Below are 19,869 nucleotides of genomic sequence, written 5' to 3'. Positions count from 1 at the left end.
AAACTAAAAACAAGTGCATTATACTGCTTCAAAGTCCTGTTACTCCATGTTCTACCACCACACTCAGTGAAACTGAACAATTAATACGCTGTTACATGATGGTCTCAAGCTTAGTATGTCTAATAAAAAATGAGGGGGGAAAGGCAGAGAAATTAGGTAAAACAAAAATCTCCACATTCATGGACTATCTTTACCAAATTTTCTGTGTTGCCCTTTTGGATACATTTCTATACATGAATCTTAGGAGAAATAGTGTTGGTAGATGAGAAAGGCAAGATGAATATTATGCTAAGTCACGGTTTTCACATTAAACAGTAATCTTTACAAATTACAATAGCCAAATCCAAAGAAAGATGAAATCAAACCACACTATGGCAAAAGATGAATTCAGTGATACAGTCATCTTGAATCATGGCTGTTTCCATAAAGGACAAATATCTGAAATTGCTTATTACATTCTACATTCCTTGAATCATTTTTTTCCAAGTACCAAATCTTAAGGTACATTATACTTTGGCATTCTTGGCCTTGAAACATGATTCATTGTATCTTTCTATTTTTGCAACATACAAACCCCATGTTATAATTTATTATTTTCCTTCTGTGCTCAAGAGAACTCAAAACTCAGCAGTGCAGGTGCTCAGTTGCAAATTATAAACATAATATGTCAGTTGATCCATTATTCAGCAAGTACTTTACTTTGAAGTTATGTTGCACAAACTAATATATTTCTGAAACTTTGTAGAACAGATACCTAAGATTCTAAGCAGTATGTATTTGCTTCCAAGTTCTGAAAACCTGGACTGCACAGACGCAGAGTAGGATATGCAGCACCATTTTTGGAACAAAAATATTATTTTATTATTATATTGCAACAAGGAAAGTACATAATTTCATAATGTAGCCATCGCCTCTTATTTGAAGCAATTCAGTAAACTCCTTAAGACTGAGGTATTTTTAAAATATACTGAATGAATTTCTAGGTCCCACCAGGAAAATTTAGAAAATTGGTAAGATTAAACTATCCTGTCAAATTCTGAAATTGTGTTACAGAAGTTAACAATTGATGTATGTTAGAGAGCATTAATAATCCATACATTATGGGGAAGGGTCGTAAAAAATTTCTTTTGTAGATTATGTGTTCCAAATACAATCATGGCATTATGTAGCTAGCCCGACAAATTCTTCTGTTTAAAATTATAATAGAAGCAGGACACATATCACCTGATGTCTAACTATCAACATCTGACAGAAGATTGCTCCAAACTACTGGCTAAATGGCATGTCTTATCTCTGCCACCCTGGCAATGAATTTATGGAAGTACCTCCAAACCAAAAGGAACAAAGCAATTTAACCATAAAGTGCAGCAGAGCTGTACCATAAGGGACTTCTGGCAACTATCGAATTCTCAAATATTAACATAAAATGAATGGGCCTTTCACATTACCACTAGCATTCTAGACCAGTACTGGACCTACATTACTAATTCTAAGCTTGACAAAAACAATACTCCAATTTAGGTATTAAAAAGACACATCCCAATAGATGAGGTAATGCTATACACTTAATTAAAAATATAATGCATAAGACAGCCAAGAACTGAGAATTTTCAAATGTATCTTTTTATCTTGTTAATATAGCACTTTTACTTCACCAGTAGTTAAGCAAGTTCCTCTACTGTAACAAATAGTATTTGTTTTCCACATTACTTTATATTACATCTGAAAGAGATATTTGATGTGCCAAACTAGGTAAGATATAGAAATATTGATTTTACAGTTCTACATTGCTAGTTTGAAAACTGTAGAAGAGTTACATCAAATATTTCTCTCATACTATTTCCCTTTAGTCCCTTAAGATTATTAGCTCCATCTACAAGCTCAGTACCTTATGCTTCTCTCATCTCCAAATATTAAAACAAGCAGGAATAGGGTTTCCATTTGAACTCTTCTTCGGTCTTTAAAAGTGATATGTATCAGCTAATCACATGAGCAGGAGAATCTGCATTGGGCATAGTTTCATCTTGTCTTCCCAAATAACTGCCCAATTTTACATTTACAAAGGAAGATTTCCACTAAAAAGGAATCATAGCATTTCAATCTAGCAACTTACATTAGAACCCTCATTTCTTGCCAAGATATTTTACTGCAAGAAATGATATTTACTATGCCCTTCACATCCAATCAGCCTCCCTGCTTACAATTTAAAACTTGTCTGGACTATCAGCAGAAATATAAAAACTAAAATTAAAATCTGATGAAACAGCAAGAAAGTTTCTATCTCTTTTTACCAGGTGATTGGTTCAAGGCTAAGCATGATTGCAGCACAGAAAAATAAGCTGTTTTATTTTAAACAAGAAGTTTATTTAAACAACAAGACGGAAGGGAAAACTATCCAAGATCAAACTTTTGTTTTAGAGTAATTTACCCCTACTTAGACAGATTGCTCTACATGTAACAGCTACGTACAAAAAAGTTATAAAATTGTCCTTGGTTGTACAACGATAAAAGAAAAACAATGAAATTGTCCAATCAAACAAAGTATGTAAGGTTTTTTGTTTTTTCCAACAATGAGAGCAAAAATAACTTACTGGAATATAAAGATAAAAGTTAGAGGAGCATGCCACTAGTGGAGAAATGGGATGTTTTCACAGACCGGTTTGTTTTTATCACCCTTTCTCCATATGATGTTGATCAAAACATACAATTGGCTATTTAGTTAAAAAAAATATGCATGTCTGTGCACATACACCAGTTACTTTATGTACAATAGAAGGAATAAGAAAAGAAATCAAAGAAGAAAGAAAGCTATACTGCAGTAGTCAAGATGTGGCTGAATCAGGTCTCTTTTTTTCTAACTGTGAATATGTTGCCTGTGGGAAAGGAAGTTTGGTTCTTTCTTTTAGTACATGCCTCCTGTTTGCTGCTGGAACACATCAATTGTATCTTCATCCTCCATTTCCAACTGTATTGGAAAAAATATAAGTCAGTTCAAAGTATGACAAATGATATAATCATGTCATTACATGACAAGTCAAGTAAGTGACATAAGTGTGACAAGTTTTCTTTAGTTTTTCATACACTCCTAAGAGTATAGAAACAAAAAAAGGATAACTAGAGATCAGCTTGTAATTGGATTGCTAAGTAATGCAAATCTAATACTCCATTTTCTTCTGCTCATTTTCATACACACACCCCATTCAACTCTATTTGGAAAGAGACACTTTATTATGCAATAAGATTTTGTTCAGCTTGTCCCTTAGTAGCCTGAATTCAAGAAAGCACAAGTGTAAGATCTCTATACAGCCAGTGGGGCGTTCTTGAATCTTACTCTAACTGAAGCCCTTGTAAACCTCCAAAGCTGTTTCTTTCAGTTAAAAGCCTCTTTGGAATAGCCAAAAATAATACCTCTACTATAAACAGGGCAGAGGAACTGACAGCATTCAAACCAGGCTTCTTTCTTTGAATAAAAGCGTTTTTAGATACAAATAGATTTTTTTATTATTCAGAATTAATTTTAGTACTTCACTTGGTAGATATTACAAAAAATAATATTACTTTTTAGGCTTAAACTAATTGGGATCTTCAGCTATTAATAGGAAGAAATAATATCCTATTCCCAACCTGAAAGCCATGTTGCAAGAGGAAAGCTGAGTGTTCAAACTGTTTTTAAAGACACTGCAATATTGCTGTTTTTTAACTGTTACAGCAAGTCTTTAGTGGTACAAATATTTTACATGCATTTACAATATCTTTCATATATAAGCAATGTTTAGGTACAAAGAAATATGTAAGGATTACTTTTAAAAGATTTCTCGGAATTTATACTTCTAACCAAATTTTACTTTTTCACACCAAGTATTTTGATGACCCTTTTTTTTTACCTGTGCAGGTGTATCTGTTTCATTGATTGGCTGCCCATCAAACCGGAATCTGATTTGCCTCATTGACAAACCCTACATAAATTCAAAAATAAGAAAAATATGCAGTTGAAATAGCAAACAACCAGAATTCTTCTAAGTGCATACTGCTTCTTATAAATTATTAAAATTTTTAGATGTACAGTTTATTCAGCATTAGTGTTTAATAGTGACCCTAGAATCAATTGAGTCCCAAGATTAAAGCAGTTCAGGACCAACTTTCAGGAGGGATAGCAACCACGTTATTAGAGTTTATAATCAGCAAAAAAACCTATCCTAAACTAAGAAAACTGCTGAATAGGTGTAGCACTACACTTTAATAGTACTGTATTTATAAGGTGAAAATGACTTTCCTCTCAAACAAACAAACATTTTTGTACAATATTCTGTATAACAAGTTCACATTATTTAAATACAGGTGACCTTTTGTTTTAAATTTTGTAAATATTAAAGAATGTTTACGGACATACTTTACACACAACAAGCTATGTTATGGGAAACCAACTACTGTAATAACCCATGAATGAAATAAATGAAGGCTTAGTGGAATGTATAATGTATAAATGTATCAATCCAATTATAATAAATTTCATATTTAATCTATGAATGGGAAGGGGAAAGACCAATAAGGTTGTATGCCCGTTATGGTCTTGCCCTAACCCTAACAGTGAATAAAGCAAGACTCTTACGCAAGGCTGGTATGTGCAGCACAACCTATTGCCCCTCATCACATCTTCCCAGCTTCCTGCAGAGTTGCTACCAATATCCTAGCACAATAAATCCCTCTCAGTAGATTTTGTCCATTAATTACAATGTCTACTAAATTGAGATCCATTAGTTTTTGCAATATTATTTAGTATTCCATAATCTCTGGATAATCTGATTTTAAATAATTTCGAATAACTGAAAAATACAAAGGTAAATTTCATGCAAGCATTACACTGCAGCTCAGCCAAAGTGCACTTATATTCAGTGACTATCTTGTAGGACAAGCAGGTTAGTCTACAGCAGCAAAAACTCTGTGGCAGCTTCTTTTCCAACCATCCTGGTATGAAATTAATTCTTACAGCACAAAGCCTAGCAAAATACAGATCTGTATCATCTATCCTCCCAAATTCAGAATTGGGGGAGAGGGGAATCTTTTACCAACTTTCATGCTAACAGATGAATTGTTCAGTCGAGACTTTCTTTATACTAAGCTGCTTTAAGCAAGTAAAGGTAAAGGTTCCCCCGCACATGCGTGCTAGTCGTTTCCGACTCTAGGGGCTGGTGCTCATCTCCGTTTCAAAGCCGAAAAGCCAGTGCTTGTCCAAGGACGTCTCCGTGGTCATGTGGCCGGCATGACTAGACGCCAAAGGCGCACGGAACGCTGTTACCTTCCCACTGGAGTGGTCCCTATTTTTCTACTTGCATTTTTACGTGCTTTCGAACTGCTAGGTTGGCAGAAGCTGGGACGAGTAACAGGCGCTCACTCTGTTACGCGGCACTCGGGATTCGCCCTGCCAAACTGCCGACCTTCTGATCAACAAGCTCAGCGTCCTAACCCACTGAGCCACCGCGTCCCTTTTATGTAAGTACTTGGTCCCAATAGACTATATTCCTAATAAATATCTTTCCCTAATGCAGGAGCCAGGGATCTGCCGATTAAATAACAAGCAATCTTATTCATCAAGGTAAAATGTTGGAATTGCAGTTTAGCAACATCAAGGATCCTCAGTCCTGCTCTACCAGAAAGCTATATGTGAACCCCACTGTTTAGGAATTATGTTTAGGAATGCTCAAATAAAGAAAGTCTTCAAAAGAGTTATAATAAATGGTCCCATGTTTCTTGATACCTCATGATTCTATGACATTTCTTTATAACATGATTAAAAAGGTAATGTTTTTCTCAAGTGAAACTCAAATCCTGGTAACTCCTGGAAACATGGAAGAGGTGCTATGTTTTTCCAGATTATGTTTAAGGTACCAATTACAGTGGATCCATAATCATATTTTCTTTTATCCAATAATTATATAAAAGAATCATACCACTGAGAAAACCTGCACTGTAAGTTCTTTTCCATCGTTGGTTAGTTACATACTAATGTATATGGGAAAGCAAAAGACTTGGAAGAAATTCTATTACTATCTGGTGGGCATCCAGATAGTCAACTCATATAAAGTATCTTTATTAAATTATTCCTCTACACTGAACCAAGATAACAAGATTGTTTTGCCATTTTATCTTAAATAACAAGATAACCAGATGTGTTTTAATACAATGCCAAACTCAATATTCATTGTAATTACAGGGATTTAATATCCTACAAATACATTTTAAAATGGTTCAAAATGTTTCATATGGCTTCTCACCTGTCGTTCACAATAAGCTTTCATTAGTTTGCTAAGTGGTGTATGCCTTTTAATCTTAAATTGCACCACAGATCCATCTTGCCCTGCAACCTTCAGATTAATATGATCATTATTTTCAGTCTTCACTCCTTCCTGTAAAGGGGGGGAAAGATACAAAATATTAAAATTTACTCCACCTAGTAAATGTCATCAATATTCATATTACATCCTGTAGTAGTAGGACTAGCCATTATAAGTCTCAATTTCAGAAAAAAAATAGCTAGTTATCAACTTGTAAACAAGATTCAGTAAAGTATTACCTGAACAACAAAAGCCTTTGTTGTCAGATAATTGCAATAAATCCCATGCTTTATGTTTCAAACAATGAGTTAATTTGATTAACATACTACTGTGGATACACAGCAGTATTAAATTAACAAGATTCATTACAGTCACACACACTTATATGGGAATAAATTCCACTGAACTCATAAAACAAATCAATAATGGTGGACATGCATAGGGCTATTTTGGAAACGAAAGTGACATTGCTAATGTATTACAATGAGTTATTTCCCCTTTTAAGGGGAATGTCTATAACAATTCTCAATCATCCAGGTCATGGTTGTCCCAAAGGTGCTTTTTCCAAAAGACAACTGGACTTTCTTGGTTTTTTCTGAGTTAGAACTGAAGAAATTTTTTGGATGAGAAGTGAAACGTTTTCAAAGAAAAAAACAAGAGCACATTGATTTGTGCTTTAGATTATAAGCCGCCCTAAGTCTTCGGAGAAGGGCGGGATATAAATGAGATTTTTTAAAAAAGAAAGTCCAATTGACTATTGGAAAAAACACCTTTGGGACATTTTGAAAAGGAATTTTTAAAGATAGCAACATAGAGCTTTAAAGAATTAAATGATCAATGTAGTATTTCTTGGAAACCTGTAACTATTCATTGGATTTTAACTTTAGCACACTGTCAATATCATTTTTTTTATTAAGACAAGTATTGTTATTCTAATATATTTAATGTACACAATTCTCAAACACAGCCCGTGAATTTTATGCCGTCTAACAAGGGAAGCACATAAAACTAGCTCAATCTTTGTTCTTAACCAAATGCTTTATATTACTACCTCTTAAAATAAGCCTAATTAATATATTATTCTGATAAAGACTTAAGACTGAGAATAAGTTAACATTCCAACAAGGCACCGACACTTTCTACGTGGTTCTTAAACTCTGAAGCTTCCTTAGACAATGCACCACGAAAACAATACCAAATAATCGGACTAGCACAGGGGTCAGCAACCTGAAACAGTGAAAGAGCCACTCGGAACCAGTTCCCTCACAAAAGGAGAAACTGGGAGCCGCAAAAAAATGTGTGCGCATGCGCATACATGCGCACATGCGCAGTGGAGCCAAGGAGAGATGTGCACCTACCCTGCATATTTGAATTGATTGGTTGAAATTTTTTAGTTCCACTTTTTTTTTTGGGACTGCACATGGCAGAGGACTGGGAGCCGCAGGAGATGGCTGAAAGAGCCGCATGCGGCTCCAGAGCCGCGGGTTGCAGACCTGTGGACTAGCATAAAGAAATTTGCAAATGATCTTTCTACAAAGATGTTTTTACACTTTCTTAAAAAAAAATAAAATCTTTTCTAGCAAACCGCAGTGCTACCCCACGGGAAAGATACGGTGTCATTTCAGTTTAAAAGGTACAGTTTAACGTTAAGTATAATCCTTCTCTTAAGACAGGGGGTCTTCAAACTTGGCCCTTTTATGACTTGTGGACTTCAACTCCCAGAATTCCTCAGCCAGCACAGCTGGCTGAGGAATTCTGGGAGTTGAAGTCCACAAGTCATAAAAGGGCCAAGTTTGAAGACCCCTGTCTTAAGACAAGAACGTGCAGAGAACTTCAAGAAACATCCGGTGCCTCTGTAGATTGATGGCTGTGACCCTGCTTTATGTCCTACTTCACAGCAGGCAGAACGCCACATCGTGAAATCCGATCGCTTTCCTCCAATATACCTAAATCTTCCCCCGCAATATACCTAAATCTTGCCACTCCTTCTCTTCAGAAACAACACTCGCTCCCCCGGCGGAGCCCTTCTCCATCTCCTACCTAGAAAAACACGCACCGCTCCGCCGCACCGAGCTCGCCTCCCTACGGTGCGAGGCAACAAAGCAAACCTCCTAAATCCTTCTTTCGGTTTTGAAAAGCCGTCTCTCGAGTCCACCTCCTTCGGCGAGAGAGCCGCTTTCTTTCCCAGCCCTTCCGCGAGAGTACCAGAGAAGGTCTCTGAAACCCATCGAAAAATTTTGGCGCCTCCAAAGTCGTATTTAAAATGAGCCGGAGGAGGAGGAGGAGGAGGAGGAGGAGGAAAGGCCGATCCATCGGTTATCGCTGGCATAAAAGGAGGGGGGAGGGATTACCTGCTACTGGACGACTCGCGAAGCGCGTAGAGCGGCTGCGAAAGCAGCCAACACAAAGAGGCCTACCCGTTCCCAGTCAAATAAGCCGCTGGACGGCACCCGGCACAAGAGGGACTAGCGCCTATCTTTTTTTTTTTTCTTTCTAAAGGAAGGCGTGGGAGGAAAGTCGAAGCAGCCTCGCTGCTTTCGCAAAGTCGAGAACGCTCCCGATTCCCACAAGGGGGGGGAAGGAGAAGCCTTATTTTCTCGAAAGAGCACCCTTATTCCTCCCCCGCCCTCCGGAAAGAGCCCAGACCGAGAGGGGGGAGGGGAGGGAAAATGGCGCGCAAGACCCGGCGCGGCAGAGCCTGCGCTGCGCTCTTTTCCTCCTTCTTCTTCTTCTTCTTCTTCTCCTCCTCCTCCTCCTCCTCCCCCCTCCCCAGTGTCGGCCCGCAGCCCTTCTCTCCTTCGCTCGCTCACCTTGGGCTTCTCGTCAGCCATAGCGAGTCGGCGGGGTCCGCTCCGCTCCAAGCACCTCAGAGCAAGTGGGGAGACGGAAAGATGAAAAAGCGACCGCAACGGCCGAGACAGAAAGACTGGGGGAGGGGGCGAATGAACGCGCACGCAATGCCGCGGGGCCGCGCCTTGGCTTGCGAGAGCGCGCACGCTCTGCTTTCCCCTCCCCCTTAAGCCGCTTCCCCATTGGGCTTCGGCTTACGAGAGCGCGCAGCTCCGTTACATAACTCAGAAGAGAATGGCGGAGCGAGGATGAAGCATGAGTGCGTGCGCGTACCCAGGGGCATCGTCCGCGCCCCTGTTTAACGTGCGCGCACCCTGCCGGGCGCAGGGAGCTTTACTCTCGCTCGCGAAGAGGGCATTGTCTTTTCAAAATGGCCGCCGGGCCTGTGAGGTTGGAGAAATCACCCTTTATGGTCTTCTAAATAACTTTGTGTTACTTGTAAATTACAGGTTACAGAAAATGTCTTTGCCTTTTAATTGGCGTTAATTGGCTAATGAACTAAGTTTACTTATTTTTACTATCTCCGTTTTATGTCCCCTATTTGAAACCACAAAAGTTAACTACTGACTCTCCCAAGTAACATAAGGCATGGTTTCTGACTGTGATTTTGTTGCACTGATTTATGTCCCATTATAACGCCATGTGTGAATGGTAAACTTGACAAGTCATACTATTTAACTTATGCTACAAAGATACATAATATTATTTAGCATGTGGCATATCATAAATGGACTAGCAATATAAACATTTCACCTAGATTAGTAAAACACAAATAAGTTTAAAAGATCTATGTTCAAATAACTAGGCCATCTAACCATTGAAGTGCAACACCATTTGTTTGAAAAAAATAAGATGCTGGACTGGTATATGTCCTCCGTTTACAACCAGTCACAATGTGATCTACAGTTTGATGTGGGATTCCACAGTCACATTGAAGATAGGATACTAAGCCCCATTTATAAAATGAGTCCTGGCAGACTTTGTGTGAGGTATGAATCCTAACAGGATTCTCCATGGCTGACTTGGTAGTTCAATGCCTGGCACTTTTTTTGTAGGCTGACTTGGTAGTTAAAAGCCTGGCACTTTTTTGGTAGGGTCATTTATATATCTTCCTATGTCTGGGTGTTCAGCAATCTATTTGGCTTTCCATTGGGAACCTATGTTAAAGTTATTGACAGATGTTGTGTAAGTTCCTGGATTTGAGTCTTCCAGTTAAAAAATCAGGAGGTTTGGAAGCCAGCAAGTCAGAGTGGCTTTAATACATCCACTTGTCTTCATGGTGTTGTTGAGTCTGGCTTCTAACTTACTAATGTGGCAGTCATTAAGCTATACGGGCAGTGGTGGGACTCAGGCAGTTTGCACCACTTCGGCAGAACCGGTAGCTAACTTTTTGTTGCCCAGGCCCAGAATGGACTTCCGGAAGTGGCATCCACACAGATAACTGGTTGTTCACATATTTGAATCCTACCACTGCATACAGGGGCACAGTATTCTGCTGCAGAGCAGACCAACCCTAGCGCTGATGATCTGAGGCTGGCAGCTGAAGCTCCCCATTTAGTTCCACATAATTTCTGTAGTGTATTGTTCCTAGTATTGATTTTTACCGCCCTATTCCCTAAGTGTATCTTACAGGAGAGAGCCAGTCCAATGCTACTCCAAGATACTTTGGATGGGAGTTATAGAGGAATAAGTTGTTTAAGTAGACCTTCAGGGGTTCATATGCTAGTTTGTTGTTAAGGTGGCAGCACATAGGTACTGTTTTGCTGGTGCTAGGAATGAGCCTCCAGCCAGTGAAGAATCTTCCCAGATTTTAAGACCTTTGACAGGAGGCTGTCAGCCACCTCGTGTTTTTCTTGTACTGTTATGGCCAAATCTTCAGCAAATCCAAATTTGTATCCCCTTGCCACCAGCTTTTTTGTTACCTATAAGTTGAATAGTGTAGGTGCCATAATAGAGCCTTGTGGGAGGCCATTGTTTAAATTTCACATTAGCCAAACTCAGCATATATGGAAAATTTGCAGGATGTCATGCAAATTCGGGAAATTATATAAACCACAAGCTTACTAAGGTAGTTCTTGATTTAGAACCACAACTGAGACCAGAATTTCTCTTATTAAGCAAAATGGTTATTAAGCGAGTCAGGTCCAATTTTACATTTTTTTGTGGTAGTTAAGTGAATCATGTAGTTGTTAAGTAAGCCTGCCTTCCCCATTGACTTCGCTTGTCAAAAGCCAGCTGGGAAGGGTTGTAAATGTCAGTCACATGATCCCATGATGCTGCAACCATTGTAAATACATGCTGGTTGCCAAGCACCCAAATTTTGATCACATGACTGGAGATGCTGCATCAGTTGTGTGAGGACCAGTTTTAAGTCAGTTTTTTTTAGTGCTGTTGTAACTTTGAAAAGTCACTAAATGAATGATTGTAGGGTAGTAAAGGACTACTTGTATACATATGTTGAACAAACAGGCAGCATCTCATTGCTTCATAATCACATGTAAAAACTGAACAATTAAATGTTGATGGCACTTGGTTAAATCAGATTCAAGAGCATAATACCCTGTAATCTGAGCAAATTATATGTAGAACAATGGGAACATGTGCTGAGTAGGAAATTATTTAAAATCGTTGTCAGCAGCAACAATGTAAAACCATAACCTAACACTAATTATATGTAATTGTAACTTTTCACTAATACTGCTCAACAGTGTGGGCAATACAGCAGTATTAATTTGGAGAAAAAATGAGAAGTTTTGAGTGTTTGCAAAAAATATGAGTTTGAGTGAATCCTTGAGAAATGTGGAAAAATAATAGCCAAGTAAAGCATAAACCAGAACCTGCACTTTGTTCATTAATAATGGCCATGATAAGGATATTAGATTAGCAAGTTCTTAATGTAACTACACAATATACTTTAGCAAACCTCTTGAAGTCTAATTCCTTGTGATCATTTATTTATTTAAAATTTTATATGGCTACCTTTCTTAAGCCACTTTGAGCAGCTCACAACAACCAGAAAACTAATAAAACAATCAATCATGAAAACAATAAAAACAATAAAACAAAAACCCTGCGCTGTAATCATGCCCCTTTGGATGCCCTACAGCAGGCACAGCTAACCTCCCTCCCTATTTTCTACCCACACACTCCCACAGCCTCAGTAAAAAGCCAGATCTTCAGAGACTTCTGAAAGGCTAAAGCAGGGCTTTTCAACCTTTTCACCCATTGTACCACTTTTAGGATATGGCAACATCTGAGTACCACCAGTCACCTAGCAAGGTGTCAAAAACTTGATAAGCAAAAAAAAAAAAGGAAAAAAGTGATGAAGTACAGGTAGTCCTTGACTTACAACAGTTCGCTTAGTGACTGTTCGAAGTTACAGTGGCATTGAAAAAGTGCTCCCCAAGCCACAGTCGAGCAAGACACCTGCCTGCCTGCCCAGCGGCGCTCTTCCTCCTGTCTGAGGTTTTCATTGTTGTGAGCATTTCTGTTGAGGATTGGCAGGGGAGGAGGGGAGAGGGTATTTGGATTTTATTCCCTCCCTCCTCTGCTGGGTGGTTGCAGCAGGTTTTGGTCACTTCACATGACCCTGTGATACTGTGACCGTCATAAATATGAATCAGTTGCCAAGCATCTGAATGTAAATCACAGTGCTGCTTTCCAGCTGATTGGCACTTCTTCTGGGCTCAGCAGAAGTGCCAGGACCAGTGCTGAGCTCCAGCTGGACCTGGTGCTTCCACTGAGCCGACAGCCCTGAAGCTCCAACTGTCTCTCGCGCATGCTTGTGCGGTGCTGCCACCGGTTCAGCTCATTCCCCTCCCCGGCTACCACTTTTCTAGGATGGTCGCGTACCACCTGTCAGGTGCCAATGTACCACAGGTGGTACCTGTACCACTGGTTGAGAAGCCCTGGGCTAAAGGATAGGGGCCTGTCAAATCTTGGACAGGCCTCCACCCTTCCACAAGATAGAAGGCAGGGACAGCCATGGCAAAGGGACACTTCCAGGTACCACTAGATGGCAAGGGAGAGGACCTGGAGCATGCCCACCCTATCTGATCTAGAGGGACATGCGGATATTCTAGGGCAGGGGTAGGCAACCTTGGCTCTTTTATGACTTGTGGACTTCAACTTCCAGAATTCCTGAGCCAGCCAAGTCCACGAGTCATAAAAGAGCCAAGGTTGCCTACCCCTGCTCTAGGGAAATACAATCCTGTAAATCATCAGGTTCCATGCTAAGTATTCTTTATAGATTATAACCAGCAACTTGAACTGTACCCAGAAGAAAACTGGGAGCCAGTGCAGCTCGCACAACAAAGGTGTAACATGGGCAGCCAATACTGTGTCTGCTACTGCTTTTTTGTACACTTTGAGTAGTCTTCAAGGGCAGCCTCATATAAAATGCATTGCAGTAATCCAACCAGGGGGTGACTAAGATCTGAGTGACTGTGAGCAAGGGCACAACTGACTCACAAGATGAATCTGGGCAAAAGGATCCCTGGCCATGGCTGCTACCTCTCATCAAGCAGAGCCGTGAGTCCAAAAGGACCTCCAAGTTGCATACCAGCTTCGCCAAGGGAAATGCAACCCTACTCAGAGTCAGACATGAGAAGTCACTTGAACCAGGAGGGCTCCAAAACCCAAAGCTACTCCTTTTTTCCATGTTGGAATAGTTAGTTCATCCCCAGCCATACCCTGACAGTTTCCAGGCACTTGGTCAGCCCCTTAACAGCATCATTTGCCTGCCCCAGAGTAGAGATGTATAACTGGGTATCATCAGCATACTGGTGATTCTGTACCTGGTGCAATCGGGTGACCCACCCATTGATTTCAGTGGAGAGAGACATCCTGAGGCATCCCAAGCTGTGGAGACCTAGGATGCAACCAGCCACCAACACCATCTGGAATTAGCCACAGAGAAAGGAGAACCACCAGAAAACTGTGCCTTGCAGTCCAGTCCAGAATACCATGATTGATCATATCAAAAGCTGCTGAGAAATTCAGAACAGTTGTACCACCCCCCATTCCAGATCCTCCAAAGGCCATCAGGAAGCATGACCGTCTTGGTGCTATAACCTGGCCTGAACCCCAAGAAGGATCCTGACAATTTGCTTTATCCAGGGCCCTCGGAAGCTGCATGCCAACCACCCTCTCAACAACCTTTCCCCGGAAGGGAAGATTGGAGACTGGATGAGTTATCTACCATGTTTGGGTCCAAAGATGCACTCTTGACAAGGGGGTGTACCATTGTCTCCTTTAAAGCAGAAGGGCAGCACATCAATCAATCAAAGCAGGTGGTACTACCCCAATCCGCAAAGAGGCATTAACCACCACTTGGACTCAACCACATGCCACCTCTCAGGAGGCTTTAACCAACTTGCACCTGAGCAGTGTTTAATCATGGTTAATTTCACCATCCTAGCACAATTTTCTAAAATCAAATACTCTGAACTTGAACTGCATCATCTGATTTTCAAACTTTAGATTTGCTAGTGTGTGGTTTAGCAAGGATGTTTTATATGGTAACAATTGTACTTGCTAAAAATTAACCAAGCAAATGAAAATAAGGGCAAATAAAGATAAAAATGCAGTATTTGATTTAGTTTTCAGTTAATAGCACTCTACAAACTCTCATAATCATCAAGAAGGGCTACTGTAATCTCATTTATCAGACATTTAATTATTACAATATTTAAGCACCCATTTGCGGTTTTATGTTAAGGACTTAGTTATATATTACATATATCAGCAGCAGCCCAAATCAATACAGTGCAGGATGAAGTTATCTTCAGTTGCTTTGCAACTCCTTCAATATACCACGTCATTTCCAAATAATATTTACAATGTATTTGCAGCTTATAATATGCACATGATGTTAGCTAGAAGGCCACATAGGTTTTATGTAGTACTTTAAGTGTTGCTGTCTGAAACTCAGTAGGGAACAACCCATTTCATATATTGTTTTCAATTTTTAAAAGTGAATTAGGTGTCTTATATTACACTTTTGACTCCTTAAAAGTAGCACACCAAATCCCCAACAAGTAAAAAACAAAAAACAAACACCTGCTAGATTTTTTTACCTTATCTTTGCGATGAAAAAAATGCTGGTGATCCAATTTTTACAGTATCGTAATTACAATTTATATATAATTTTATAAGGTAAAGGTAAAGGTTCCCCCGCACATGCGTGCTAGTCGTTTCCAACTCTAGGGGCCGGTGCTCATCTCCATTTCAAAGCCAAAGAGCCAGCGCTTGTCCGAGGACGTCTCCGTGGTCATGTGGCCGGCATGACTAGACGCCAAAGGCGCACGGAACGCTGTTACCTTCCCACCGTAGTGGTCCCTATTTTTCTACTTGCATTTTTACGTGCTTTCGAACTGCTAGGTTGGCAGAAGCTGGGACGAGTAACAGGCGCTCACTCTGTTACGCGGCACTCGGGATTCGACCCGCCAAACTGCCGACCTTCTGATCGACAAGCTCAGCATCCTAACCCACTGAGCCACCACGTCCCTACCCTAATTTTATACAGTATAGTAATTACAATTTTTACACTACAGCATATTATGGAGAAATCCAGCACTTGCTTTAAACATTTTTCCTTATAATGATTTTGTTTGCATATTTACCTATGATTAACTTAACCATGGTTTACTCCATTTCCTGGGTTTGCAGAGCTAATCAAACCACTACGTGAATCCTACATAATTAAGCTACACCAGAAGCCAAAAAATTAACATGAGTTACTTTACATCTCTGCAGTATGTATTGATATCAGTTACTGATGTGAATAATGATCTGTTTAGTTATTGTTTTGTAAGGAAGTTTACTGGAACTTCATTAATAAAAATTAGAAATGAATGGCACGTTTTACTGGGAAGATTGTGAAGGTTACAATATATACACATTGGATATAAATATATACATTTATATATTTCAGTGCAGAATAACACAAAATATAGGAAAAAATACACAAAAGGAAAAATGGCAATTTAAGTTTTTATACTTGAATGTTCTCGAACACCCTGGATGGTACAGTACTGAATGTACAACTGCTTCCAGAAATGTGTTGGTTTTTTGACTCAGGGCTCTTTAATGTCACCAATCTTAACAACGCAGGCTGTGCTGTTATCCAACAGCTGCTGTTTTAATCTTCCATGCCCATTTTCACTGCACTTCTAAAGAATGATCATAAGAAACACGTTAACCAAAATAAAAATGGCAAAAGGGAAAAATAAAAGCACATAAGCCACTGAGTATCTTTTGAGTTTGGGAGATTGAATCTGTTTAACAAGAAGCCAGTCCTGCTGCTACACTGTTGAAGTAACTTGTTAGTCTCATTTTGACTTAACATGCAGTATTATACAAAACTAGCCATTCTAGTCTGTATTGCAAAACATGCTTTAAGTTTTGTATGTCATCACACGAATTCAACCAATTAAGCTTACTTACTTACAGTGGAGAAGCAAGCCATCAATGGGGAAGGCAAATTCACTTAACAACCATCTTAACAACTGCAGTAATTCACTTAACTCTGGCAAGGAAGGTTGTAAAATGCAACAATTCACTTAACAAATGTCTTGCTTAGCAACAGAAATGTTGGACTCAGTTGTGGTTGTAAGTCAAGGACAACCTGTACAGGTATTTTATTTGTGATGTACCGGTATTATTTTTATGTACAGGTATTTTATGTACACATTCCATTTTCATCAAGTGGATGTAATCAACCACTTTTGAAGTTACCAGGAATTTTATAATATTTAATTCATGTAAATAATTCATGTATATAAATAAATACACAGCTTAAATATTCCAGTACAGATTCAAGTATTTCTCTTTTTTTAATGGAGTCCAATTCATGGTGACTATATGGATACTTTTATGCAGTTTTCTTGCCAAAACAGAAGTGGTCTTCTCTGATTTTTTTTAAAACTCTGCAATTTAATCTACTTCCTTGGAAGTTAGTGGTTTCCCTTACAAATGCTAAGAAGGCCATCCCTGCTGCTGAGCATAGGGAGCTCTGTCTCCAGAGTGTAGGTCTAATTTGTACTTTAAAAAGTATGATGTGATTTGCTGGCTTTGAATTAACAGAATGTATGAACCTAGCCAACCAAATTTAGCAAACCTTGTCATAGCATGATTTTGAATGATCTCCGATTCCAAATATATTTTTTCCCAAAGGTCAACAGCTTAATTACATTATCCCCAGCTGGGAAATAAGGGAGGCACCTCCCCCTTCAGATATTTGGGACCCATGGGGAAGTCAATCGAATTCAATCAGCAAAATTAGTTCCCATAGCAACTTTCTAACCATCAATTTGCCTAACAAATAAATGTAGAGGATAGAAGTTGCTCAACTGGTTTGACACTTGACAGACCCTTTTCTTGGAGGGAGACCTTAGAGCTTATGTAGTCTACGCCCCTGTTTGTAGTAAGAATTCTTTTTAGGAAATGAAATACCACTAGTATACCAAACTGGCTCTTATTTTCTCATACTTATTATTTGAAACTTCTAAATCTGCATAAAATTTGGAGCGACAGACAAGATTCTAAGGATTTTTCCAATAGCAAACTGGAGACATCTTCAAAGCACTCTGATCCTTTCCTTCCATAAATCTACTCATGTCTTTAGATATAAAAAAAAACTTTTGAAGAACTAGCTGGATAAATCTACTCAGAAGGGTTACAAGAGTTCTGTTGCTATGTTTTCACTGACTTCTATAAAATACAAACTAAAACACTTTTAAATTTATTTAAATCATAATGCACACTTCTAGTTTTTCCCCCAGATCTGGCCTTTGCATAACTATTGTGCACTGATCCATCCACTGGAGGTTTGTACCCCTCCCCATAATGTTCTGTGACCACATAACCTCTTTTCAGAAGAAGTAAGACATGCTAAGGCTCATCTGCAGGATTATTATAGAGCCCCTAAAACGTTTCCACAACTCCTAATTCCTCTCAGAGGAAATGGCAACCCATTCACTTGGCTGATATAATATTTCATGTTTTCTACCCAAACGTATCTGGACTTCCTAGATAGCTATCAGACCCCTCTAATGTATTTGCCTGCATGTTATTTCTTTGCCTGTGTAGTTTGTTTCTGGGTCTACCATTCCGGGTCTGCTTGATTGGGGAATGTACTGTATTTGCTTTGCTGTGCTCTGTCCTCTTTGAAACGCCCTCCCTTCCTGAGAAAGGAATGTGGCCTGAAAACATCTGCCTTATCTCCAAACAAGGGAGCCTGGGACCATTGAGAAACGAAAGTGAGAGAGACCTTGAGATGGGTGCTAAATCAACCGCTTCTCAAAACAGCCTAGCACTTTTGGATTGGCTGGATTTCAGCCAGACAGTTGGACACTGGGAGGAGGAATCCTGAATGGGCATTATGACGTAAATTTGTGTGCAAATTATTCAGACCCTACTGCTATCACTAACTCAGTAAAAGTTCCTTTTGAAACAATGCCTGTTTCATGAGTTCTGCTTTCTTGGGAGACCCAGTTGAGCCAGATCCTTACAATACCTGGACACCATTATCTTCATGAAGCAATGATGTTGAACAAAGGATTACCCCCCAATTTTCACATACTGACTTGTGGTATACATATTTACTGCTTTTCACCCTTAGATGCACATAAGGTAAAGACATGTATCATAATTTTCTCACTGTCAGACATATATTTCGACCAAATGTCACTATTTGAAAAATATTGTGTCTAGAACAGGCATGTCAAAGTCATAACGTCACATAACGTTGCACGATGTATTGGGACTTTTTCCCCATTGCCAGCAATGGGTGGGCACATTTGTGGCATGATGCATCTGGCCCGTGGGCCGGCAGTTTGACATGCCTGGTTTAGAATGTGAAATTCATAACTGTTACAAGTTAAAGTTACAGCAAACTAAAGTTAACTGCTACAGCTCAACTTCTATTACTGTATACCTGAGTCTCACTGCATTCAACAGAGCTAATTTTTAGACATGAATTATTGATACTGTGTAGTAGGCAGTGGTGGGATTCAAATACCTGAACAACCAGTTCTCTGTGTGGATGCCACTTCCGGTGAACCATTCTGGGCCTGGGAGGCCTCCCTGGCTCAGAATGGACTTCTGGAAGTGGCGTTCATGCACTTTCAGCGGTCCATTCTGGGCCTTGCGAAAAAGGGCTAGGGCATCAGCTGGTTCACCCAAGTCAACAAAAAATTAGCTACCAGTTCTACTGAATCAGTGCAAACCAGCTGAATCCTACCACTGTGTGTAGGAACATTTCTCTCTGAAATAAAACATCCACAAAATGACAAAAATGAGCAAAATCTGCCTATCCAAAATGAACCTGTGCATGTTTAGTCAGAGGTGTTAGATAAAATAATGAAGTTTGCTCCTAATTAAGTCTGTAGCAAACCATATCTTAAATTTTTGAAGAAAATAACACAAGTATAATTTCAGGTTTGCTCAGAAAGGAATATTACAGTATTATGAACCAAGTTGCTCATAATGAACCAGGGTATGCAGTGAAATCTTTAACAAAAATTAGATTTATATCCACTCATTTTTCTGATTTCTCTTTCAATTTGCCTGAGCTTTCCCAGTCATGTACTTTTCATAATCACTATCTGAACAAAAGCTGAAGTGATTAAAATACAAGCACTCCAACTATAAGCCAGATTCTTGGTCAGCAGGGCACTTACAGGTC

General features: G+C 39.4%; 1 protein-coding gene across 1 annotated transcript; it reads right to left on the bottom strand.

Moving 5' to 3' along the window:
• Positions 1-842: 842 nt before the first annotated feature.
• Positions 843-9,398, bottom strand: SUMO2 (small ubiquitin like modifier 2). The gene is made up of 4 exons (XM_083355002.1): positions 9,143-9,398; positions 6,273-6,404; positions 3,885-3,956; positions 843-2,965 (listed from the first exon to the last, which is right to left on the bottom strand). Exons 1-4 carry the CDS (start codon positions 9,161-9,163, stop codon positions 2,903-2,905), a joined length of 288 nt encoding a protein of 95 aa, XP_083211128.1. The 5' UTR covers positions 9,164-9,398; the 3' UTR covers positions 843-2,902.
• Between the last annotated feature and the right edge of the window lie 10,471 nt (positions 9,399-19,869).

The sequence above is a fragment of the Vipera ursinii genome (genome assembly GCF_947247035.1).
Source record: "Vipera ursinii genome assembly, chromosome: 2".
NCBI classification, from domain to species: Eukaryota; Metazoa; Chordata; class Lepidosauria; order Squamata; family Viperidae; genus Vipera; species Vipera ursinii.
The sequence above is the reverse complement of the archived record's forward strand: the minus strand, read 5'-3'. Positions and strand labels throughout refer to the sequence as shown.